This window comes from Pteronotus mesoamericanus, unplaced genomic scaffold, assembly GCF_021234165.1.
Source record: "Pteronotus mesoamericanus isolate MK-2021 breed Mesoamerican mustached bat unplaced genomic scaffold, CSHL_Meso_final contig_101, whole genome shotgun sequence".
Lineage (NCBI taxonomy): Eukaryota > Metazoa > Chordata > Mammalia > Chiroptera > Mormoopidae > Pteronotus > Pteronotus mesoamericanus.
This window is the reverse complement of record NW_026555001.1, coordinates 7,400,548-7,428,320: the sequence shown is the minus strand read 5'-3', so window position 1 is coordinate 7,428,320 and position 27,773 is coordinate 7,400,548. Positions and strand designations below refer to the sequence as shown.

Here is a 27,773-nt window from a genome sequence, read left to right as displayed (position 1 = left end):
ATTAGTACACGCTGGCCAACTGAGGTGCTTCCAGGAACACAGTTAATGGCTCTCCAGGCTCATTTTCATCATCACCCCACAACTATAACACAAGTGGAAAAACAGGTACACAGATCAATTCTTGTCAAAGGACAGGAATTCAGCCCATGAATGAAACTGCTGAAACCTAAATGTCTGCAACAGACACAAGCAACCCATGCTAGCAGACGGAGCTAGTCAAAAAGCCAATTCCCTGGTCAAAAGACTAAACTACAAAAACGACTTTCTGAAAGCCATTTTGAATACTTAATATGGTGGACCACTAACAGCAACATCAGTGTTTTCTGATATTCTATAGCATATTTTCAACAGGTTCTTAACCAAGACAAAAAACTTTTCTAATCTCATTATAATGAAACAAGGCAACTGACATCAATAGCACACATACCTACAAGGGTAAAGTCCCTAGCCTGTCCAATTCTGAAGTACTGGGTTGGCCAAAAAGTCCATTACGTTTTTTCTGTACAATGGCTCTAGTAGTGCTCTGTTGCCTTTAACTTCATTCAAAACAACTTTGTTAAGATTGTATTGTGACAACTGCCATATCAGCATGTATTTTTTTAAAGAACTCATCAAAATTGGTGAATTTTTGTAAAGCCATTTTCATATTGAAGATGGAAGACACTCAACATTTTGGGCATATTATGCTTTATTATTTCGAGACAGGTAGAAATGCAACTGAAATGCAAAAGGCTTGTGCCGTATATGAAGGTGCTGTGACTGATCAAACATGTCAAAAGTAGTTTGCCAAGTTTCTTGGGACTATTGGTATCTTGACCAAATAATTCTTTGCTGCGGGGCTGTCTTACGCATTGAAGATGTTTAGCAGCACCCTGGCCTCTACCCACTAAAAGCCAAAAGCAGAGGAAAGCCAACAGACTCAAAATATCCAAATCAATAAAGTCGTTGGTGAAAATGAAATGTCTTTTATTTTGTGGGAAAAACCATATGGACTTTTTGGCCAACCCAATGAAGTAACTAAAGCCAGGCCAGCTCAGCATTCTCTGAAAACATAACCCTCAAAAGTGAAATGCGTCATTCAATTCTACGAATACACTGTTCACTGAAGCAACGATGACTAGCAATCTTCATGAGAAAATACATATATAAGGCATGCCCAACAGCAGGATCACCAATCAATTGTCCCACCAAAGTAAATTAAGATTAATCATTTGTCATCAAGTATTTCTTTGTAAAAACAGACCATGTAACATAGATTAGTATGAAATTATACTGCAGAAAGCATTCTACACCAAAGTTATTTTCAGTCAACAGTTCTGAGTTTGTCTTTAATCCCTTTTATTGTTTCTTGCTTAACAATATTCAGAATCTTCCACCTGATACCAAAGTGCTTTCTGGGAATCCTTTATAGGAGCATATATATTTTCTTTGGAGAAAACACACTCTTTCCAACAAGAAATACTAAGAAACCCAGTAGTCTAGATTTCACAACCCGAGTTAAAAAAAAAAAAAAAAGCTATGTGTCTTTAATTTTGTAAGAACTGCTATTATACAACAAACGTTTTATTTTTTCGTTCATAAAAACAGTCCACAGCACTCATAAAACAGGGTGGTAGAAGAAATAGAGAGAGACACTTTTCAGGTGGATTCTTTATGTTTAAGAACAGATGATTTGATAGCAATTTAATACAGATGGAAACAAATACAATCCATACAAAAACAGGAGTTGAAAGGGGGAGAAGAGATAATGTCAACCAAGGTAAATTTAGAGCTTTCAGGCATGCAACTCAACATCTGACTTTTCTTCACTTAAAAACCAAAGCTGGTGCTTTATTACGTTTATAAAGAGGCTACAAAAGTATTGCAAAAATGTTAGCCTTACATATACCACAAAAAAAAAAAAAAAAGGAAAGAAATTAATAAATCCCCAGTTACACCCAGGCTAATCACAAATTCTCCCTAACCAAGAAAGACACAGAAAAATAACTTTTTACAAGCTGGGCTTTAAGGTATAATGCCTTAAAGCTCTCACTTGGGCGTTTCCTGTTCATGCTCTTTTCAATATAAACAAATATGAGTTATGTAATGGAATACATACTTGAAGAATTCCTTTTAAAAAAAATCACAAGTTTCATTTTATATATACAACAAATTTTTAATTATGTACTGAAAATAAATTACAGGAAATAACTTTAAAATGCAACAGAGGACAAAGTCACGATAAACATTCCCATTGAATTCCCTTGGGGGGTGAGATTGCAGTGCTCAAGGAAGATAAATTATCACAAATATATCAAAAACTTCAAATAGTCTATGCATTCACACACTGACATGAGCCACAAACATTCCTTCACAGGGACTGTACTTATTAGCCTACCACAGAACCAGATTTTGCCATAAACTACAAAACTTTTAATACAAAATTGCTATTTATATATTTATAATTCATATACATGCCCTATCTGTGAGTTTAGAAAATAAAAGCTACACACTGTACAGACACTCTTAACTCATAGCTGTAGGCAACATTTTTGGATGGAATTTCTCCCCCAATAAAATTAATGGCATATTTTATGTACATGAAGACTAAACTGCATAATGACAGTTCAGTTTCCCAGATATGCATCTCCTTTTAGGGCAGGTTTATAAATTTAAAAAGGCAAGAAGAATGTACACCTCAGAATCACTTTCTTAGCTACAAGAGTTGTCATGTAATTTTTGTGAAGTTTCTGATACATGCATTTATGTAATACTGGTATTGAAGGCAGTAAAGCAATATATACTTTAATGTAGTGGCTCAATAAAGGCTTCATTGCCATTCCAATCTGATTCTTGACAGTGATTCATAACTTCTCTAAAAATTAAAATTCAATGGGAGACTGTGTTAGAGACTCTAAATAGATTTCTTAAAATATTTTCCCTGAAATATCCTTTTACATAAGACAAATTTAACTGACATTAGATTAAGTAAAAAGGAAAAGAAAGAATTTAAAACATGGCACAATGTGCGTGATCAACTACTGCTCCTCAGCCAATCTCCATGCCTTAGGAGCCATGAACAGAATGCTTAAAACCAACAAACAACTTTCACACTCTGTGGCAGCCATCTGTGAAGCCAGTTGTACTAAACTACTTCTACAGTTGATTGTAAACTTTGGTTTATTCGTATTTGAGTTCTCATTGTACAGCAAGCATGAAAAAGGGGAGAGTGGAGTCCATGAGGAGATGAACTGTCAGTCTGTCTTTAATCGGGCAGGATGAGACACCTGGTCAGTGAGGCCTGCTTTGATAGAGTTTGTTACAGATTGCCTTATGTTTTCCTCCATCAAATTATCACCCAGGGGCTTCAATACCTGTGGTATGAGAAATGTGCAAAACAAATAAAAACATGAGGTAAAAAAAGAGTTACATATAAAAATAGATATAAAAATTCAATTCAAAGCAATGAAGAAAGTAATCAGGAATGTGGGACATAAAAAGCTTCTCCCAAAAAAAAAAAGTTATGATGCTACAAATAATGCGGTTAGACATTTTATAATGCAACAAAACCACTTTCCTCTTAGTCAAACCATTTACAATTCCTATGAGATGGATGTGCAATTTCCATACCCTATGTGCAGCATCAAATCTGGTATGTACACAGCATTTATGCAGACCGGCCCAGTCGGTCCTGCTTATTGTCCTACATGTGTAAATGTGAACACTTCAGATAGAGAAAAAAGTTTAAAATACTGTCTAATTTTTCTTCTTGTTATTGTTGGATGACAGTCTCTGTCGCTGTGCTGATGAAAGAGCACGATGAACCATTCGACGTCTAGTAACTTCAAACAGTTTGGAAAACACCTAAAACACGGAGTGATTTGTTAGGACAATGGCTCAGAGAGTTTAAGACTACAAGAATTTGAGACTTTGTAGGTTTCTCACCTTCCTGGGACTCCTCTGAAGCAAAAGAAAGAGAAATGCAAAAAAAAAAAATTTAGACAACGGTTTGTTGACACAGCATAGACCTTCTCTGACTAGTGATCCCCTTACCTCAGCTACACTGAAAATATTTCACACACTTTAGATTCTTCCATTTAACTGTTTTGTAATAATGGCACCTCTAAAATCCTAGAATCAACGTTGTAGAGGAGATGACTGATTTTCACAGGAAGACATTGTACAATTATTGAAATTCATGTTGCAGGAAATTAGTAATGGTGCAAAACTTTACGGTGGGTAGTACTTTCTTAAAAAGTGAAGTTGTAATAGCTTTTAATCCATCTTCTATTAAAAGGTAACAAAGGAATGTGAAGAGATTTTTGAGATAAAAATTTAAATTTAACAAATATCCAAACACAAGCTTCCAAATCAGAACTAAATAAAAATGAGCATTTCTCTAAAGAATAAACACAAAATTCAAATTAATATGTGGGTCACTTTATAAAATAATAATGACATTATTACAAGAGAAGTCAATAAACATCCAACTGAACTTCCAAACTTTCTTCAAAAATGGCGTGTTTCCTCAGTCTTTGAATTTAAAGACAAAACCAATATGGACCTGCACATTCTAGATCTTCAAATAAACCCAATACTTCAACAGTCCAAAAGTGGTATCTGAAAATGCCTATTTTACTGTCCATTAGTAATAACTGTAGCTGTCATCCTGGTTCTTGACATCATGCTCAAATAATTCATGATGATCATTTTAATGACAACATCCTTAAATGGAACTCTGTACACAGGCCAATTCCAACACATAGTTGGCCAATATAAACATGGCTTTCCTTAATTGATATCTGTCAGGATCAACTCTGATTTCTGGTTTGAGGTAAAAAAAAAAAAAAATATGATGTGAATTCTGGTTTAAGTAAAGGTTATGATTATGAGTTGGTTCTCTGCAGTGCTTTGCCTTGTTCATTAGTATTGCCATAGTACACAGGTTGAACAAAGTTTTTTGGTGTAAGAAATCCCTATTGGATTGTTCCTTGTAACCCGTTAGTAAATCATTACTATCTCCACTGAAGGCAACGAAGACCTGAATACCATCTACCATTTTTCCTAGAATATAAGCCTGCATTGCTTCTTTACAATACTATTAAGAAGCTTTTCTTACTTTCCTAAAGCACTGAACTTCCAAACTTCTTTTCCTTACCTTCATAACTCTTTCACCAAACGTATTTTCTTCTCTCAAAGGAAGAAATGCTTAGAGACTTGCCCTGCCCACTGCTTGGTAGAGTCAGGTCTATGACTAAGAATCTGTCCAGAGAGTATTAGAGATTTATGCCAACTGAAGCACTCTACAGTTACAACTTTAAGACAAAAACCACTCTCCTGTTCACACTTTACATTCAGATTATATGTCCACACAAAACAGAAAAATTCTTTCAACAGTCCTCATATAAAGGAAAATCAGGTGTGCAAATGCTGTGTGGAGAGGAGAGGGAGGGGGGAAAGATTAGTCACTGAAAAACCAAAAGATAGATACCAACCTGTTCCCACAGTATTTCAGCAATCTGATCAATCATTGTTCCAATTTCTCTGAACTCCCCAGAGTATTTAACATATGCCCAAGTACAAAGAGATGTCAGTGCCAACCCCATGACCAGGTTACACAAGACGGCTATAGAGGTTAGGCCAATGAATCCAGTCAGTCCTGAGATTATATACATAGCAAACATGACTGCAAACAGCGTGGCAGGGGTACGAGCAGCATAGAAGATATTTTTCCCATCGTTGTGCTTTATAAAATTTGCATAGGTTTCTTCGATTTCAGCCTCAAGCTGGTCCTGATAACGACGGCAGAATTCATCTCCACCCATTTTTTTAACTGAACGAAACTGTTTAATCGCCACTTCCTTAAGATCCAGGTGCTTTCTCTCGAGATCTGAAGGTGCAATGTAAGGCTTGTCCCCACCACATACCTGTACAGACACAATTACAGTACCGCAGATTACATGCCCGAAATAAGTGACACTTGAAAGTTCCTTTCTCATAGTGTTAACTCTCAAAAAGTCAAACCACCTACATGGTTCGGGTTTAAACTTGTTCATAATACCTCAATACATAACCATAACCTATTTATTTGTAACATATGTTTAACTGACTCAGGCAAAATAAGTTTTCCAAATATGACTAATACAAGTAAAAACCAAAAAAATTACACTGCAATCTGTACCCGACTTCACTTGACCCACCAAAACAGCATAAAAGTACAAAAGGCTGCTGGCAAGAGAGTGGGTAAAAGATAATAAATAAAAAAAGTACTTTAATTTTCACTTAGCAAGCTTAGCACAGACTCTGCTACTGGCCTTCAGCTAATATTAACTACATCAGAAGCTACTAATAAAGAGCACCAGAATCAGGTGTCAGAAAATATATCAGTACAGTTTATATGAAAACTTACCACCCATCCTGCAGTCTACCTGAATTATTTTCTTAGTTCACTTCCAGCAGAGATGACAGAAGGGAATTAAGAAATGATGTAACATAACAATGCAAAAGGAGTACAAATTACTTCAATTATTTTAAATAATAAAAATCTTCTATCTCTAGTGTCAAGTTTAAATTTTAGTTACAAACCTGTTCCATACTTTTGGAATAAATCTCTCTTGCTCCTGCTACTGCAGCAAGATTATTAGCTTCAGCTGTTGCCTAAAAAATAAAATAGTATGTGCCAATTTTATGCAAAAAAAAAAAATACCTGATGATTCTATCAATTCTGGTTAACATAGTAAGTTATATACAATGAACAAGTCTAAAAATGAACCAGAGAAAATATTACCGACTTTCAGTTTTCCTTTCCAATGGAAGGGAACACCAGTAAAAAAGAGATAATAATTTTTTCTAATAGTACTGCTTGCCTAATTTTCTTTTGCTTAGGTTTGTTAAAATGGGTTTATAGAAAATACCACATATGCTCAGGAAATTAAAGAGAATTAAATAGATACAACACTAAAATATGTCAAGTCTCCAGATGCAAAGGATAAAGTATTACCTATATGGTTTTCTCTCTCATAATCAATGTTACACAAGAGACATTTTTAAATGCACAACATTGCTTATTGGGTAAGTTTTATGAGTAAATACTGTTTAACCCATTATAAAACTGAGAAATTACCCAAGGTACCATTAGAAACAGCTCTAAATCATGAATACAAAGAGAAAATAAGCCTTATTTCAAACAACATTCACTGTAAACAATTCAGAGATACAGAGACATTTGGTTTGGAGAGGCCCATTTTAAGCTATCTCCGGCAACATAAATTCTCTGACATTTTCTGAGCAAATGAAGAGAAGGTACTGAGGATTCTTCTTTCTGGTGGCCTATGTGTAAGCAAGGTCTGCAACACATAGTTACAAATAAATCATATAAAAACATCAGCACCCAGTGTACAGGTAATATGTTGTAGAATATTGCACCTGAAACCTGTATAATTTTGTTAACCATTGTCACCCAAATACATTTAATAAAAAGGAAAACAGAAACTTCAGGAGCCATGACATGTATTGCTTTAAACATCTACAATTTATGTGCATGCAAAGAAGAACCATCCCATTTCCAGCCTTCATCTCTAAACCAAAGATTTTTTTTTCCTCCTTCATAAATAAATACATGTACAATGCATACACTACCTGAAGCATGGATTTTGGATGTGGAAGTTCCTCTCCTTGATAAATTTTAATGTAAGCCTAAAAATACAAAAGACTCATCATATTGGTAAATTATGCAATTTGGCTCTACAATCTCAAAAAAAGAAAAATTATTAAATATAAAATGATTCACACTATTAAAAGGAAATTCTAGGCTTTAAAAATCACCCTCTCTCAACCCAACAAAACTAACTCTATGCTCAACATTATTAAATACACATGTTGCTAAATAATGTCCTAGAGAAATATTTCTAAATATAATTCTAATTTGCATTAAACTTTTATCTCCTATTTAAAACTTATATATAAAATATCATTCACTTTATGGAAAGAAATCTGTAATTCTCCCCTACTGCCAACTCTAACTAAATATGTTAGAAAACATTGTAATTCAGTATTTTACTTTGACCAGACCTAATTATATTTCAGTTTAAGAGAAAGAATTACAAATTGTGGTTTAATAGTAGGAAGACAATAGAGTTTACCAAGTCCATATAGGAATCTTTCATCTCAACTTTCTACTGACTCTAAATTAATTTCATAACTAAACAAAGATAGTATATATAAAAATGATCAGGTGTCCATAAAATGGTCACAAATACACTTAGTTAACTGGTTTCTTCCACCTATCCATAACTACTATGAATAAATATAACCTTCTCTAATGGTCTTGCTTTGGTAATCAAGCTATAAAGACTAGAAAAGAGCAGAAAGAAAAAAAAATCTATGAATAATTTACTTAAGAAATCAGTTTTGGTATTTTCAGCTGTTCTTATCAAGTCCTCAGAACTCTGGAGACTTTAGTGAGCACTCAAGATGGAGAATTAGGCTCCCGATCCCTATTAAGAGTGGTGTTACGGTAATAGGGTGAGTGGCTCTTGTCTCTGTTCCCAGAGCTGGAACACGTAGGGTATTTCTGTAACAAAATCACTGTCTGGAAGATATAAGATTCCTACTATAATCTTAAATATCATTAAATATTGATACACCCAATTCAGAGCAGAAAAATTATTTCTGCTTTGAGTAGAAGCAGAGTAAATTATTTTACTCTTTTGCCTTAAAGTAATTACTTGTACATATAGATAAGTTTTAAGTCAGCTACATTTCTAACTTAAAGTTACTTAATGTAAGAATTTTCCTACCTTAAAGTATTCTACAAGAGCTCTACAAGTGACTTTAGATCCACTTATCTCTTTTTCTACCAAATTTTCAGGGGCAAGCAGCAATGGAACCAGACTTCGAAGTTCTCGTTTAAAATCTTCATCAATATCTAGTGGACATGAAATTAGCAAATGTATTAGTCAAAAAAAAAAAATGATGAAATCCCCTTTGTAAGAGTTCATAAAATTCTGTTTCATGAAATAAAAGTTCACAGTATCTATTACTTAAGTGGATGCATTTTTGAAAAATCCAAACGTCATTATCTCAAAATAAATACAATCCCCTGCACTTCTCCTCATCCCCCCAAGAATTCTTTCAGCTCAAATAATAAATAAAACAAACAGTGGCCTAGCCAAACAAATCCCACATTAAGTATTAACTAAACTATCCCATTCAGAAGGCAGGTAATTCACAAAATTGTATTAATTTTTAATATTAGATTGTTTTTCCAGCCATACATTAAAAGTTTCATCAATCCTCAAGCCTTTTACCATCATTCTCAAAATAATCCAAAAACAAACACAAAAAATTATACTATCACCCCCAAAATAGGCTTAACTCTGATTGCAGCAATATAATATTACTGATAAAGCTTTTTAGCAGAAAGTAATCAGATAAAATACTGCAATGTTCTTAGCCTTCAGAATTTTTTAGGCCATCAGCGCTGAGCAACAAACAAATGACATTATAATATGTTAATCAATATGCTAGCTGTTTGCAAAAAACAGTGGAAAGCTAGAAAGACCACACAGAGCACTGTAATCATATCAATAACAATGCCATCAAAATGTCCTCCAGTTTAAGACACGAGCTTTAAGGAACCATGTATTTTTAAAACTTTCAGCCCCTTAAAAAATAAATTCTGATTTTAGCAAGAATGGGAATTCCCACCTTTCAATCTCCCATCAAAACTAGGATTAGTTGCAACTTTAAGACCAGGATGTGGTAAAAGGAAGCAACCAAGATTTGAGAAACAATTGTGAATGTGCTTCCTTACATTCTGTAGCTCTTCGTGTTGATTTTGTTTTACCTGAGGGCAGAAGGAGACAGAGTGAAGGTGCAAACAGGAGAAAAAAAAATTTTTTTAAGAAAACACACACATACTCATATGCAGGCACACTTAACTCAGACGCTATTCCAGATAGGTGTTTAACAATATAAAATTTTTACTAGACCCATTTCTGACCACTTGGGTAAGATCCCACTCTATCTTAAACCAGAAAAGATGTTTTTCCCCTATATTAGCTGCCAAAGATATGAAAAAATAAAAATTAATAATTAATCATGATATCTAACACCAGAAAAACAAGTCATGGTTGTGATTTACAAATCAGGCAATAAATTAAGAATATGCCTTTAAAGTACTTATAATGGCAAAGAGACAAAAGTATTAACCTGCCTACAAATAAAAAGGTCAGTCCCCGAGTCAAATAATAGCTAAGCTGAACCGCTCCAGTGCACTCCAAAGAACCTTAGCGATCTGTCAGGATTTCAGCACTCACTCCCAGAGATGATGATTACTGCTAATGTTAGCTATCAGTGTTTGGGGAAGAGAGAATGCTATGTATTTTCTGGAAGAAAACCTTAACTTCAGATTTTTAATAACTACTTATCCAATATAACTCATATACTCTCCCAAAGATTGTTCTCAAAAATTATTCTTAAAAACATACCCAAAATACACCATTCATAATCAATAAAATCTGGAAACTGCCTAAATCTCCATTTAGAGTAGAACTGAAAAATCGGTGTCTATTCATACAATGGAATACTGCTTAGCAGTAAGAACTAATGAACTAAAACTATATGAAACAATGTGGATTAATCTCAGAAACATAATACTGGACAAAAGAAGCTAGACACAAGCAAATGCATACTATATGTGATATCTTTCATAAGAAGTACAAAAACAAACAAAGCCTGTGAGAGGTCAGGATAGTAACAGAGGAGTTGGGTGGGGGTGGGTGGTCAGTGGATGCAGGTGGGTGTTTCTGGAAGCTTGTCACATAGCTATGTTTAATTTGTACAAATTTGTCAAACTGCACACCTATAATTTGAGCACTTTTCTGTATCACTTCAATAAAACATTATAAATCCTCATTGGTTTTGAAGTACGTAATTCTGAGTTTAGGTAATATGCCTAATATGCCATTGCTAATTTCTTCTGAAAAACAGTAAGGTCTGAAAATCCCTTTCAAATAATCCAAGATTTGAGGAATTGGTTTCAATCTCATTTTAGGAATAAGACAACTATATTGCACTCGAAGTTTTTGAATGTGGCTGAGTAGCTAAATGCGTCATCACATAGGCAAAGAAAATTTTATTAACCAAGAGAGAACCCTTCTACTGAAAAACAGGACCTTTATATATCTTTTGTGTATGTGAGTGGATGGGTAGTATCTGACCAAGGAGGGTTTCTCAAGTAATTCCATGGGAATAAAGGATCACTTTGGCAAGATTATTTTCCAGGAATGCCTTGGTGTAGCATACTGCATGGGACAGGAGTCTGGGTATCTGGGTTTTAGCCCACTTACCAATAATTAGTTAAGTGACCAAAGGCAAGTCACTTTTATGGGTTCCAGCTTTGCTACATATAACTTTTAAAAAAAAAGGCTAAACTAGATGATATTCAAAACCCCTTTTCTAGCTGTATATGGTGTCTACAAGATAGTGTTCCGTGGGGAAAGGACCTTACATCTTCTGTGCTCAATGAGTGTACATCATACAAAGGGGACCCAAAAAAGCCACTATTATCTTCTGTAGGGCAGGCCCCTTGTAGGACAGGCATCCCTGCTTGGTAAGTGTCCTAGGAACCCATCTGTGTCAGTGTACCAGCTGGCGCTGTTGTGAGAGGCTGCGTTCAGCTTCAGAAAAGTTTTTTTCAAAGACTCTTACTACACGTTTGTCCATTTCCAGATGGGTGATTTACAAACACACCTGTCCACACCACGCTGAGTGGTCAGCAGTTTTGGACCAAAAATGGCATGACTCCCCCATGCCCCTCCCTTTCTATTCACCTGATTTCACACTAAGAGACTCTTTTTGTTTCCCCAGGTGAAAAAAGTCCTCAGAGGGAAACGTCTTGCTGATGTGGAAGAGGTGAAACAAAAAAACAGCATAAGTACTAAAACACATAAAAATCAACAAGTTCAAAAACTGTTTTGAGCAGTACAAAAAATTTCTCAATAGGTGTACTGCATCAAATGGAGAGTACTATGAAGGTAACTGAAATGTAAACAAGTAAAAAACACACACTTTTTTGTAATAAATAAATTCTGTTTCTTGGGGGGAATTCCCCCTGCAAATGTTCAAAAGCTCAGCTGGACCAGAGAGGGACATGCATGCAACCTCAGTAGATCAAAAAGCTATAGTCTCCTTCAAACTTCCACCCTCTGAATATTGATTTCCTGAGGGGTAGTTGACTCTGAAGATAAATGTTTGTTCCTTAATTTCTATTTGTGGTCATTGTTTTCATAAATTACACATGGAGTGACTGGGGCAAACTTGGGATACCCAATGCATTCCAATGACACGTAGCGATCAGTAGTCTAGGCAGCAGTCCAGGCAGCCCACTCCTGCACCTGGCTTGACATGTATGCTCTCCTCTCTGAGAAATAGGGCCTTACCTGCAATCTCTTTTCAAGGAATTGTTTTCCACCTTCCAAACCATACGAATGCTCATAAGGATAACTCCAATCTCGAATCAAAAACATTAATGTCTATATATAGGGGGAAAAAAGAAATCATTTCTTACAAAATTTTACAAAAAAAAAAAAAAAAAAGAAATTCGCTACTCTAACAACTGAAGCCTCCCTTTTTCCCTTAAACAACCCTTATCAAAAGTTATAGCAACAAAATGATTAATATTATTCATAGTTAATAGCAAGGACCTACCTAAACCAACACTCCAGCCCCTACACCAACCAACTGCCTCCATGTGAGAACCTGGCTATATATGAAGAGTCACCACAAGCAGTAACACAGGATTTTTAAAATGAACAAAAGGCACAACACAACATATAAATTATAATATTAAGTGAAGGGTGTTTGACTAGACCAGCTAACCTAATTCTAGGACAACTAATTTTTTTCACAGAAATTTTTATTCACATATGCTTAGGTTTCTCAACCTCAACACTGTTGACATTTAGGGCCAGATAATTCTTAGTTGTGCATGGCGACCCTGTGTACTGTAGGACGATGAATAGCATCTCTCTGGCCTCTATGTACTGGATGCCAGTAGCATTAACCTCCCCACCCTCCCCCCCAAAAATGTGACAACCAAAAATGTCTCCAGACACTGGCAAATGTTCCAAAATTACCCCAGTTCAGAAAAAAATAAACAGACCAGAGTATATTTCATCATATACACAAATGAAGCTATAAGCTGCCCAAATATTTCATAAAAGTGATCACTTCAGCCAGACAAGGCTGAGGCAGAACCAATCACTAGTACCACCACCACACAGGAAGGCCTTCCTCCACTGATGAGCAAACAAGGCGGAGTCATTCTCACCTGCCGTAACACAACTGACCACAGAGGACTAATGTCAACTTATACATTAGCTTTGTTTTTAATTAATCTCTCATGAAAGGACTCCACAGAAGCAAGCAAAGCAAATGCTTCTAAAATAACTCAACCCAGGTTATTTTCTGACTTAATATTCTGTACCTAACATTTAAAAAACATGGCAATATAGCAGCTCAAGATGGGGGAGAGATGTAATAAATTGTATATGAAATCAAAATAAAGAATAACAGGGATAACCTCAGCTTGTTATGTACCACACATAAGAAAACTGTAACATTTTGTAGCAGTTTATAATGTTAAAAGAAATTTAAGCAACCATCATAAATTTTGGAATTAAATAACATCTAATTAAGAGAAACATTAACCTCTTAATCTAGGTAAAAGTATTAAGAATCAACCTATAGTCATTTGTTTTATTTCCTATCCCGTTAGCCTACTACTGATGAGTTGGTGATAACACTACCATAAATTAGTATCAATTCTGCTGCATCTATTGCTAAAACTGAGTTTGTTGTAATGTCCTCATGTTTTCAGAATTATAAGATGAGGCAGCTTGATAGCGGTTCATAGGTAACTTTTAAAAAATAATAAAATATTTATTTACCTGAAATGGTTTCTGGTAGATTTCTTCCATTGCAAGTCTACCGTACTCTGTAAATAACTATTAAATCAAGTTATTTAAAATAATGCCTCCAATGAGATTGAAAGAAGACATCTGTAAGGTTGTTCTATATCAGACTACTAGACCCAAAGCCTTTAAAATCATTTCAAAGTCCAGCATTTAAGTTTCTAACAGACTGGGTATGTATTAAAATTTAATTAATAAGTTATGAATAAGAAGTCAAGAAGTCATACATCAGTTTAAAGTCATGCAGTATTCAATCTTCTAGGGGTAAAGTCACAAAGTAGGAATTAAATTTTCAATACTCTGGCATACATCTTTTAAGATGTATGACATACGTACTTGCAAGTGCTGAAGATCATCTTCTTGAATATTCTGAGACAAATTATATACCTGTTAAAACAAAATTTTGTTTTCATTAGTGTTTTACTTTGAATACCCAATCGTGTATAGCTTTCCTTGTGGATATGAAGGCTATTTTATACCTCCCACAAATGAATCACTTAGCCACTATCTTAACCAGTGGCACATTAAAAGCATATTCTCTTTTTTCCTAATAGGCAGGATAGAACATTAAGAGAAGCAGTGGTGGTAAATTGTAAAAATCATGAATACATGGATAAGGGGCCTAAAAAGTACCAGACTTTTTTTTTTAAGTGTATTATATAGTAAGTTTCTTTTTCTCCTTCTCAAAAGTTACTTTGATGTTATGAAATGGTCTTTTTTGTCTGTTTGTTTTTACTAAAGAATGTTTCCACAATTATTTTTCTAAGTTAAAAAAGGTGAGGAGCGTAGTTCTACAAAGATAAACTCTTCCCTGATACAATAATAGTACATACTTTATAGTTATTCAGTGGGTGTTCCAACTACCATTGATTCTAATATGGTTCTCTTTTTACTTAAGTAAACTCATCAGTCTAAATAATTTAACATAAAAATTTACCAGCCTGTGGTAAGGGAAAATAATAACAGTAGGTGGCACTCTTGCCCTTCCTAAAAATTTTTGGAGGCTTTCCAAGGCACACAACCAGAGCCAACAATGGAAGGTTTAAGTACTCTCAAGGAAGAAAAACTGGAGAAAAGATTCACTAAGTCCAGTCCTTCTAACTCAGGTTTTTAAAAGGTGACCTAGGCCACTACAGGAAAAAAATGGATGTCCACAGATGTCACCTCTGCAAAGAAATAATTTATGTCTAAGAAAATAGGGTTACTCCAAAGACAGAACAATCTGTTCTACCAGCATGAGTGATAATCTAGCTGAATTACTTGGAGGTCAAAAATATAAACAGGCCTGGATAGGTAGCTCAGATGGTTGGAGCATCATCCCATACACCAAAAGGTTGTGGATTCAATTTCCAGTCAGGGCACATAACTAGGTTGCAGGTTTGATCCCCAGTTGTGGCGTCTATGGGAGGCAAACAAATTGATTTTTGTTTCTCTCTCAAATCAGTACACATATCCTCTGGTGAGGAGATATATATATATAATCTACAATATCGGCCAGCAAAAAAAATAATATTCTCAGCTGACTAACTCGAGTGTTTAAAAAGTAATTAATGACTGAGGAGATTAAACTCTAGATTTAAACTTAAAACTGAAAGCATAACCAACCTATTTTTACCCACATGGACTTTTTAACTTTTAGATTAAGAGGTCCAGACCCTTTCATTGTCAGAGCCAGGGAACAAATAGCGGTGAACAAGAGGATTTTTTTTTTTTTAGATCATTAATACTTAATGTAGTGTATTATACTTAATAGATGCTCAATAATCATTTGTTGAAAGAATAAATGACAAGAGGACCAATCTGTCATTGATCTATCAATCCAACAGCTTATGTAAGGAAGGTGAGAAATCTAGCCTCAAAGATGGGGAAGAAAGAAGTAATAAAGAATAACTTTGATCTTCTTGATTACTTATAGTTAACAAAGCACTTTCTTACACATTATCTCATTTAGATCTCCTATTTGACTGCACACAACCACATGTGTGAGATAGGCAGGATGAGTAAAACCCTCATTTTACAGATAAGAAAGCAGATGAATGGCCATAAAGGGTTGGTTGTCCAAAACCAGGCTTTCTGCTAACATAAAGTTGAATAAACAAACAAGAGAACACCAAGGTACAAGTTTCAGCACATTATAATTTAAGGTAAACCACAAAGCCAGCTGATCTGAAAGGGTATAATGTGATACTTATAAACACAAACATGTGGCTTCTGCTTACCTTAAGGGATCAGCAGTTCTGCCACCTTGCAAGATCAGAGAAAAAGAGGTTGAACAAAATGGAAGAAAAAGACTTCGAGGGTCCCCAATAGGATCATTCAATAGATAGTGACAGATATCCCCAGCCCCGTAATAAACAGAAGCCAGGCTGAAAAGTACTTCTCTTTTATCTCACAATATCCAAAACTTCTTTCCACTCTGACAGCTAGATACTTCACATTGAAGAAGGCTCAAAATGGGAACCTAGAGACTGACTTGTCATATGTCCAGATATTACTGGAAAGCATAACAAAAATTCCAAGACGCTGTGACAGTATCACCTATCACGCGCCACTGAGAAGAAACATTTCTTGCATAAGGAAGAATATGTATCTAGCAGCCATATGACTGAATCCAACTAAGAATAACATGTGATAATAGTTTTTCCTTTAAAAAAAAAAAAAAAGGACATGAGATGCTACGACGAAAAAAATCAAAGTAATAAGCCTGGCTATTGGTTTATTACTTCCTTAGTAAGCACTCAAAAGTATGAAATTTCACATTGTGAGCCAGAACAGCAAGCATGAATGTAAATAGCCCTCATTTTAATCCTTTTTTCTTCAATCAAAAGGCATTTTGAGGAAGTGCAAAGGTTCCTCTGAACTAATCATACAACAGCATCCTGTGTCTCACCTGGACTGAGCTAGTCATAGTGCTCAGAGCAAACACCGTTGCGCAGTCTTTGATAGTTGACTGGCTATCAAAGGCACCCTGAGTATCCATTAGCAGCACAGCCACCTAGGAATTAGAAGTTTAAAATACTAAGTAAACTATTTTAAAAAGTTTAAAATACTAAGTAAAAGTTTAAAATAATAAAAAAATCAAACATAAAATGATAAACACCAAAATCAGTAATTACGTCAAGAAAAGTGCTCTAGGTTATATATCTCAGATTTTGAAATAATGATCCATATATAGTGTGGGGCAAAAGAGTAGGTTTCCTGTTGAAAGTATGCAAAACAGAGCTATTCTTGTAGTATTATTTAATTATTGTATTATTTTCCATATGAACAGGTATAAACCTACTTTTGTCCCATACTTTATGTTAAAATTAGCAGACAGTAATAGTTTTCTGCTGTTTTGACCTTTAATATCATAAAATAGCTCAAGAAATATGGGAGAAACACACAGTAGAAAAGAGTAAATAGATTTTTACTTTTGTTCCATTAGGTCTGTCAATCACAAACACTTCATTCCAGACTTGTATGCCTGTTGTTTCTCTTTCGCAACCACCTCGCCATGTAAAGCCAGTCAATGGTTCATTGTTTCCACCAATCCAATTTTGAGAATCCTGTTAAATAAAGTCAGGCATAAATATAAAATAAAACACAAAAAATTAAGAACTAAAAAAAAATGTAAGAAGTCACCCATTCTTTATTTTTACAGATGAGGAAGGTAAATCCAGAGAGATTAAAGTACATCGGAACATTACACAAGCACTCAAAACCAGTGTCACATCTCATCTGAGGTGTCTGTCAGAGAGAGATGGTCTCTCCCACACCAGAACCTTCTCAAATCTGCTCACATTTTCACTCTCTATGCTTCTAGGTAAGTGGAGTCACAACCACTTTTAACCATTTTGGAAAGATTTCTTATGTTCCCAATCATAAAAAAATAGCTACCATCTATTTTGACATTTCTTATACAGATAAGCAAAACTAAGTTCCAGACAGAATGAGCGTCAAAAATAGTGTTGCCCTCTTAGAAGAGCTTATACTAAAATGTTTTCATGCTGCCTTTTCTCTTTAAAAAAATATCAACTTTAAAAATAACCACAAGACTTGTTTGAAGACTTGTTTGGAACCCGATTCAAACAATCCAACTGTAAAAGTCTGTTTTCAAATCCTAAAGGGAAATCTAAAACCAGAGTGGGTATTATAGTAGATGGTGTTAAATCAGGATAAAGTAAATTGTTTGGTGTGATAATGGTATTAAGATTGTGCTAATAATAATAGTCTTTATTGTTAAATATGCAAATATTTACGATGAAAGGACATGCATACCATTTGCCTTAAAGTATTACAATAAAAATAGAAAATAAAAGAGCAGGTTGAATAAGAAATGAAAAAAGACCAGTAAAATATTGACAGGTACACTGGGGTTCACTAAACGTATATTCTATTCTATGGTATGTTTAAAATTATCCATAATAAAATGTTTAAACTAAAACCACAAGGCTAAACTGTTACAATTAAATATTATGAAATTTAAAAGTTAATATATCATAAGGCAATTTATCTAGAAAATTAAATATGGGACATAATAAGTGAGCAACTCTGACAAATATCAAGATCCTTATACTTTAGTATACTTAAAGCCCACATACCCTTTACTCAAAGCATCCCATGGGAAAAATTCCTTTGTTTCATACTTTTGGTAAGTTTGGATATACAGTCCAAAACAGGTAACAAACCTCCAATCAAGGGTGGAGAAAAGTTGCCAAGGTGGGCTCAGTGAGGGATGAGCCAATTTGTGAAAAGCAGCACGTGAGGGGTGGGGGTGTTGTCCAGACCATCACCTACAGTGAGGATCAACTTTAAACCTCAAATCAACTACAGTCATTTTATTCCACAAAACTCCCATCCCCAGGTTACCAGTCCTATCAAATACAAATGTCCTGGACACTCTTTTTCACTTTTCAATATCTTCAACTTAAGGCCCTCATCTCTCTCTCTGTCACAAGGCTGACTCACGGCACAAATCCATTCATTCACTCTATATACAGCTACAGGGACTTGTGCTTCAGTAAGCACTCTTCACAGAAAAGATTAATAGTACCACCTAGAAAAGTCCAACAGTGGTCCTGCCCCAGAATTATAATTGAGATTCTCCAGATAGATCCCTCCATTCCTTCCTTCCCATAGTCAATTTTATCAACAAGAAATGTAATCATGCTAGAAAGTTATCTGTGGCTCCCCATTACCTACAGGACCATCTGGAGATGTTTCATATAGTTCACCTTTAATTCACTTGTCCTTCCTCTGCTCCTGATATACCCCATTACATCTCCCCAACACCCACACCCACACCCCCACACCTTCTTGTTTCTACCACAAAGTCACTATTCCTCAATATATACGAGGTCTGTCCAGAAAAAGTCCGGCCATCATTAATATAATGAAAATGATGTGCACATCAACATAACCTGGCAGCCAAAGAGAGTGGACTGGAATGTGCATGTGTGAACAAGGACGACTTCACTGTACTAGTCAGTCGGGGGCGGTAGACGCCATTGAGGCAGCATATGTACTGTGTGGCCATCACATTCAAAACGACTGAGAGTACAGCAACAAATCTGCATCTCATTTAGTGTTAAGCTTGAACATTCCTCTGCAGAAACTACTGGGATGACTCAGAAGGCTGCAGCTACAGGCAACTGGTGATTGGCAGCTTCATCATGACAACGCAACTGCTCATGCGTCACGTCTCATGCAGTGTTTTTCGGTGAAACATCAAATCACCCAGGTGACTCAGCCCCACTACAGCCCAGATTTGGTGCCCTGAGACTTCTGACTTTTCCCAAAACTACAATCACCTTTGAAAGGGAAGAGATTTCAGATTGTTGATGAGATTCGGGAAAATACAACGGGGCAGCAGATGGCAACTGGGAGAACTGTGTGAGGTCCCAAGGTGCCTACTTTGAAAGGGACTAGGGCATCACTGTGTACACTGTTTGTTTATTGTATCTTCTTCAATAAATGTGTCTATTTTTCATGGTGAATGCCTGGATACTTTCTGGACAGACCCTGTATGCTGTTTAGCATACCAATATCTGTATCTTTGTTCCACCTGTTCTCTGCCTACACTGAGCCAGCAGTCAAGAAACTCCCACTTTTCTGAAGTCTTAAAAGCACATTACTGACACTGCAGTGGTTATCTTTATATGGCTTTGCACTGCAGTTCTTGTGTGAGTCTTGACAGTATGGGCTGTAAACTCCATCTTTGTTTACCAAAATGTTCCTACCAAAGTACCTTGCCCTGTTCTAGACTCTCATGGATGGCATCTCATTCCCCAATCATGCCAAAGTGGTATTTAATGAACTGATTATTTTTAAGAGTTCCAACCTACACAAATAATTTTTAAAAATCTATCTTGTTAGACAAATTTATTTTTATTCTACCTTTTATTTATTTGCCTTGTTTCTCTATCACCTTTTAAGTTCTATGAAGAAGTTTTGTCCATTTTGTTTTTTACTCAGAATATAGAATAGTGCTTGGCTTTCAGTAGATACTCAAAATGTATTTTTTCAATAAATAAATACTTTTAAAATTTTTATTATGAAGCTTCAAGGTGTTCCCTTTTGAGCACAGGTAAGAGGTATGGGGAAAAAAATGATCCTTTATATTATTCCTAGAAATAATACAATTACATGAACGAGAACAGTAAAAATAAATTTTAAAAAGTATACACAACTAAAATCATAGGCTAGCATGTTTGTTAACCTTAACTTCTCCAAAAGAAACTTCTAAAAAATTGGTATCCCATTTTTAAAAGATCTACTTACTATATATAATCTCTTCGTAGTTTATCCTTAGTTTATCATTTCCTTAGAAATGGAAATGTTTAAATAATACTAAGTTGATTATTCAATAAAGAATGAAAAGGTAAACTGGAGAACGTAGCTAATCAAAGCTAGTAAGTTTTGATATCTCAAAAACTTAAGTCTGCTCTTTTTCTAACATACTGAATACTGCTAACTTTCATAAAGTACATCTGTACTCATTCAACACATGTATTGAAGCCCTACCATGTGCCAGTCACTGTTTTAGGTTCAAAGGATAGAGCAGTGAACAAGAACATTCCTGCCTTCAAAGAGCATTCTAGTGAATTCTAGAAGCAGCTTCACTGTAGCAGATACTGTTTGCCATGCTAATTTACTAAAAGCAAACCCAGAACTTGAAAAACAGCCATCTGGTGGCATTTACTACTAGGAAGACCCAAACAGCCTTAAAATTTGAAATTCCAAAAATAACCTTATTCCTCAGAAAAAATGAAAAGAGAAGATTCTTATACGTTAAATCTCAATTTCAAAAAGCAATATGAAAACACCTGTACTTTAAATGTAGTTAAGTCCTATAGTGAATAAATATAAGCTTCCCAATGTAATATAATTAGCAACAATGAAGAATCCCTACCTACACTAAATAATAAAGAAATTTTTATTTCACCACAGGAAAGAAAATATTCCCTAGCAACAAAGTGAAACAATAGCTAGGTACACTTCAAACACAGAGCTGGTGGTCCAGCCAGGTCTCCATGTATCAAAGCACAAAGAGCTCCCTGCTTTGCAGGCACATTAACTCCAACAATGGGAAGCCTGAAAGGATAAAGGCCCATCCAGAAGCTGTAACAACTCATCACAACATATAGGAAGAGACAAAAAGTATGAAATTAAAGGTCCAGGAACACTACAGTAAAAGAGAAGATCCTCCAAGTTGTATGGCATGCTCCACAACAACACAGCTGAAACTCTTATCCTGTATAAAACCAGTACCTAGTGCAGGAGGCAGATTAACCCTCAACACCTAAATTTGAAAACAGAATGAGTAGTACACACATTCTGATCACCAAACATAATTCAGTGTTTTCATCTGAATATGTAAATACTCGCTCTACAAGTCCTAGAACACATTAAGAAACATTAGACTCTTAAAAATAGTTTAAAATTGTCTGGCATCTTACCCACCCCCTCACTGTCCAGCTCCTCCCTTTTCGGGATAGACGAAGAGATGACATTATGACTAATCCAACTCACAAGTTCAGAGGACAACTCTATGAATTTAGGTATACACTATCAAAGAATAATTTAACAAAAAAAAAAAAAAAAAGCACTCTGGTTAAAAGGTGTCCTTGACCTCAAAGACACTGAGCTAAGTGAAATAAGCCAGACACAACAAATAATGTATGATTCTACTTATACGAGGTACCTAGAGTAATCAAACTCATAGACACAGAGAGTTTGTCTCTGATACACAGAAAGTAGGTATCAAAAACACTGTAGATGAATTAACATCTCTCATGGTTTCAAATACTGTGTTTGATGCACGGATCCATAGACTGGACATGACCAAGAAAATGAATTTGAAGATCTGTCAACAGAAACTTCCCAGGATGAAATGCACAGAAAAGCAAAGAGTAAGAATGACAGAATAGACCATCCAACAGTATAAATACCAAAAAAAAATCTACAGCAGGCATATCACAGTCTAACTGCAACGTAACAAGAAGAGAATTGTGAAAAAAAAAGCCAGAGACAAAAATACTTTGTTTACAGAGGTACACGAATAAGAATTACTTTGGACTTCTCATCAGAAACTACACAAATAGAACAAGAGTGGAGTAAAAAAGTTAATGTGCTGAAAGAAAACAGTCACCAACCTAGAATTCTGTATCCAATGAAGTTAGCCTACAAAAATAAAGAGGAAGTAAAGACTTCCTCAGACAAAAACGGAGGGAGCTTGTCACGAGTACACCTGCCTTGCAAGAAATGTTAAGAAGTTCTTCAAAAAGAAAGAAAATAATATAAGTCAGACACTCAGACAAATATAAATAAAGTGTCAGAGAAGGACTAGAATGTAAAAATTGAATATTTTATTCTTCATATTCTTAATCGCTCTAATAGACAACTGTGTGTTCAAAGTACTAATAGCAACAATGAATTGGGTGATTATGGCATATAGATAGAAGAAAATGAATGACAGTAATGTTATAAAGGACAGGATGGATGCATTGGTACCTGCACTAGTATTCTGGAATAACATTATTCTAAAGGAAGCTTAGAGTAGTTGTAAATATATTTTGCAAACTCCAAGTAACCAGTAAAAAAAAAAAAATTTAAGAAGTATAATGCATATACTAAGAGACAATAGAAAATGGAATCATAAAATGCTCAATTAAAACTATAAAAGGTGCCCTGACTGATGTAGCTCAGTGGGTTGGTTGAGCGTCGTCCTGCAAACTGAAAAGGTCGCCAGTTCAATTCCCAGTCAGGGCACATGCCTGGGTTGCAAGCAAGGTCCCTGGTTGGGGGCGTGCAAGAGGAAACCAATTGATGTTTCTCTCACACATCAGTGTTTCTCTCCCTCTCTTTCTCCCTCTCCTTCCCTTCCCCTCTCTCTAAAAATAAGTATAATATTTTTAGAAAACCAAAAAACTATAAAAGGCAAAAAAAAAAAAAAAGATAAGGTATAAGATTAAAAAACAAACAAGTGCAAAAAACTAGCTGCAAACATAAGAGATTAATCCAACTATATCAATAATAACTTCAGATGTACATGATCGAAATAGACCAATTAAAAAACAGAAACTGCCACAGTGGATTTAAAAAAAAAAAAAAAAAAAAAAAAAAAGACCCAACTATTTATCTACAAAAGACCCAGTTTAAACATAGACAGGTAGGTTTAAAGTACAGAAATTGAGGGCGATATACCATGCAATCACTAATCAAACAAAAGCTAGAGTAACCATATTAATTTCAGACAGAGTCGACTTCAGAACAAAGAAATGATCAGGATAAAGAGTGGTATTACATATAACAAAGGAGTCGATTCTCTAAGAAAACCTAACAATCCCTAACTACCAACTAACAACAAAGCATCAAAATATGAGGCAAACACTGAACTGCAAGGCAAAATAGACAAATCCACTATTACATTACTTAGAGACTTCAACACTCCTCAATCAGTAATTGACAGATCCAGCAGACAGAAAATCAATAAGGATATAGTTGAACTGAACTATACAACTGAAATTACAGAACACTTCACAGTGACAGCTGAATTCCTCTCAAACTTACACAGGACATTCACCAAAATAGACCACATTCTGGGCCTTAAAACAAATTTAAAGAAATAGTTCATACAAAGTATGCTCTCAGACCATAATGGAATTATACTAGAAACCAATAATATCTGAGCTGGAAATAATTTGGGGCTAGAAAACCCCAAAATAACTAGTTTAAACAGTATACTTCTAAACAACATTTGTGTCAAAGAAGAAGTCTCAATGGAAATTTTTAAATATTTTTAACTTAAAAATACAACTTATGAAAGTGTGTAAAACGCAGAAAAAGCAGTTATTAGAGGAGAATTTACAGCACTGGATTCACACATTAGGAAAAACAAAAGATCTAAAACAAATCATCCAAATTTCCAACTTAGTAAACTAAGAGCTATATAACCTAAAGGAAGTAGAATACAAGTAGAACAGAAATCAGTAAAATGGAAAGGAAGGAAACAGGGTATCAATAGAATAAAATGATCAATGAATCAAAAGCTGGTTGTTTGAAAAGATCAATAAAATTGATCTGAGGCAGAGAAAAGACAAGTTAGTAATACCAGAAATGAAAGAGAAGTCAAAACTACTAATTCATGGATATCAAAAAGATATTAAAGAATCCCATTATTATTCTCCCTTCATCTCTGAGGAAAAGTGTCATGACCCACCACTGATGAGTACAGGCATGTTATCCCAAAAATCAGGCACAGTTTAATGCAATTTTCAATTAAGAGAATAAGATTACTTACAACAGTAATTCCATATGGAAACCTTTTGAATAAAAATTTACAAAGATATTTCAACTTAAAATCCACTGACTCGGTATTTAACCTTACTCAGACCCTCATAACCTTTCTTGAAATGACTTCAGTGTCTTCCCTAGGAGAGGGGGCAACTGTATTAGCTAGAGACTGCAAATAAATAACACATGTGTGGGCCGCTATTCCACCTCTGAACAGCCCCTACTAACTGATCAGAGATGGAATCAGAAATGGCACCTGTGGTGGAACTTACCTGCCATTGCTAGACAAGTGATCTAAGCAAGTCTCCTTCCCCTTCTAATATTCTATGGTCTGTGACCTACTTGAAATCAAATACATTTGCAGTGAACAGCTCAGACATAGATAGATACAATATATACAAACTAACTTGAGCTAGAACTTCAAAATACAGGAATTCTTTATCATCTTTAAATGCACAGTGTTCTTTTATAAGAATATGCCACAATGTATACATTCCTCTATTTCAGATGTGAAACTCTGGGGGGAAAAAATTAAGTCTAAAAGGAAAAACTTTAAAATACTGTATCTTTCTCAATTTCTGATATATGTAAATAGTGTTAATATGAACTACATTCTTGATTCTCAGGCATATTTGTACATACCTGAAGAGATCCCTACAAAAAGAATTACCTGAAAAGCAGATGCATGCCCAGTTACAGATTTACGCAGAACTCATAAAGGTGAGCACCCTGACAACTGTTTAAACAATTACATAATTCTGTCAAAGGGTTACTTTTAGCATCTTCACGTGCTTCTAAATGTCAAAGGTCCCCTGAAAAGTCCTTACCACTAAATGCTCCATTTTAATTCCTTCTTGATCTCTACCAAAGTCCCATTCCCTCAATCCAACTTTTAACTGTTATAAAATAAACATTCTGATTTAAGTAAAAATAAACAAACTTTGTTTTGCCTTTTTTTTCAGGGAAAAAGTCAAAGTCGGGGTGTGAGTGGTTTGGAGGGAAATGACAATTGTCTGGAACCATCAAAAAGTGAAAATGTATAGAGAAAGGGAGATCACTGGCCAAAATATAAAATATGTGCTTATTATGGGCCAATTATTGTGTTAGGCACAGGAGATACAGTATTCAAGATAAGGCCAACTCAGGACCAAGGTTAAACTAGCTAGGAAAAATAAATAGAAAAAATTGTATCAAACAAACAAACAAAAAAAGCAGTGTCAAAGCAGCATATGACCTGTGCCTTGAGAGTTAGGAGGAGGACATAACACAGTTTTAGACATCAGGGAAAGCCTCCTATGAAAAGATTAGCCAAGGGAGAGCAGCATTTGAGAAATAACATGACACACTCAAGGAACTACAAAAACTATAGCTACTTTACAAACAAAGGCAAGAGCTGAGGCTAGAACGCAGACGGCCACGGGAGCCACTCTAAGGAACTGGACTTTACCTCAAATAATAACAGTCACTGAAGGTGACTTAACTGAGGAGCATAGGTGTACCCTTACAAAAGTGTCTATCAGGCTACTTCGCCCATTGTTGTGAAGGTGATCGAGAAGGGGAAGGTGTGGGGGAGTAACAAAAAGGGGAGAGATGAACAGTGCACTTCAGTGACTTCAGTGTACACTCAGACATCTGAGACTAGAGCTACAATGCCTGAACACACATGCTCTACCATATACATCAGTATGTACTACAAGCAAAAAGGAGTTATGGAGATAAAGAAGAATTGAGATCACAAACTTGTATTACTGTCATGACTGAGAAGTTTTACCCAGAACCATATTTTGGTAAAAGTAAAAATACAGCTCTTACTGTTCGTTTTCTATTAGTCTTTAAATAAGACTGGTTGGTTGGCAGTTTGTTGTTTTTAACTGGGTTCAATTTAAAAGACACTATTCACCTTGTTATACATATATCTAAGCATGAAGTCCAGTAGAAATGATTTCCCTTTACGAAAAGCTCCTGCCACGGATACCACTACTACATTAAGATCACGAATGTGCTCCTGTAACAATATCTGCTCCAAAGCTTCTTCATCAAGCTCAAAGTTATGGTCATCTTCGTGAGCAAGAACAATCTGTACTGGACATGCTTTCTTCATAACCTCATCAGAGTTTACTAGGTCATCATCTTCATAATTCTCACCTAGAATTTTAAAAAGAGAAATACATTACTTGAATTCCTGCATTACAAACGTTTTCTAAAGGAAAACAGCTAAAGCAAAATTTCAATTACTTCCCACACCACACCAACCTCCTCTCCCCCATCATAATCATTTGAAAATAGTTACAAGTGACGTTGAAATACACATTGGATTTCTCATTCCCTCTATAATAGGACCAAGACTATCAGTAAGATTTCCCACTATATACACAGATAAATAGCAATACTAAGTATTCCCTCTATCTCAATTAAGTCTTTGACTTCAACAGCTAAATGTGAACCAGTAGCAGTTCCTGAGCGCTGCATTATCCTACCAACCACTTTTCCTACTGTGTGCACACAGAAACTAGCTGGGGGTAAGAAAAACATCAATTTTACCTATAATTCACATTTCAATTTTTCTTGTAGGCATTACCTGGAAATTATTCCAAATTACAAAGATTAAAATGTATAAAATGTAAACCTTTTTCACTCTGAAATTTGAAGGCCTAAGTTAAGGTCCTAAGAAGTCTCCAAAAATGATACCTATGATAAAGCTAACAAGTTCCTAACTTAGTAAGAGTAACCCAATAGTACAGCTGCCCATGTTAAAGTAAAGCACAGGATTAATGTTTTAGTGGAAGACACAGAATGGTGAGTAAGGTGCAGTTGTAACATAGTTTCATCACCTTTGGGGCTCTTTTTCACCAAACACCACAGCCATCTCTTCAAAATTACAAAGCTCCCCCAAAAAGCTAAATTCTTTTGTTCACCCAGCACACCAGAAGGTATAACGCCTGCAGAAGAACTCTACTGACTAGTGATGAAGAAAATAACTACTGAACATGTAACAGCAGAGAGAAATTTCTAAAGCTGAAGTTTCTGTTCTGAACAGAACAG

At 35.3% G+C, this 27,773-nt stretch overlaps 1 protein-coding gene across 4 annotated transcripts in view; it reads right to left on the bottom strand.

Annotated features, from left to right (window-relative positions):
- Window positions 1-1,635: 1,635 nt before the first annotated feature.
- ATL2 (atlastin GTPase 2) overlaps window positions 1,636-27,773 on the bottom strand; it is a 47,158-nt gene continuing 21,020 nt past the window's right edge. For 2 of the 4 annotated variants that reach the window (XM_054567654.1, XM_054567669.1), the window contains exons 2-14: window positions 26,632-26,876; window positions 17,369-17,503; window positions 16,846-16,950; window positions 14,292-14,342; window positions 13,932-13,988; window positions 12,423-12,515; window positions 9,688-9,826; window positions 8,778-8,905; window positions 7,618-7,674; window positions 6,565-6,636; window positions 5,475-5,906; window positions 3,925-3,939; window positions 3,360-3,843 (exon numbers count right to left, since the gene is read on the bottom strand). In XM_054567654.1, coding sequence (XP_054423629.1) covers window positions 3,736-3,843; window positions 3,925-3,939; window positions 5,475-5,906; window positions 6,565-6,636; window positions 7,618-7,674; window positions 8,778-8,905; window positions 9,688-9,826; window positions 12,423-12,515; window positions 13,932-13,988; window positions 14,292-14,342; window positions 16,846-16,950; window positions 17,369-17,503; window positions 26,632-26,876 — 1,637 coding nt within the window. In that variant the 3' untranslated portion in view covers window positions 3,360-3,735. The other 2 variants (XM_054567660.1, XM_054567678.1) reach the window with 2 other exon arrangements.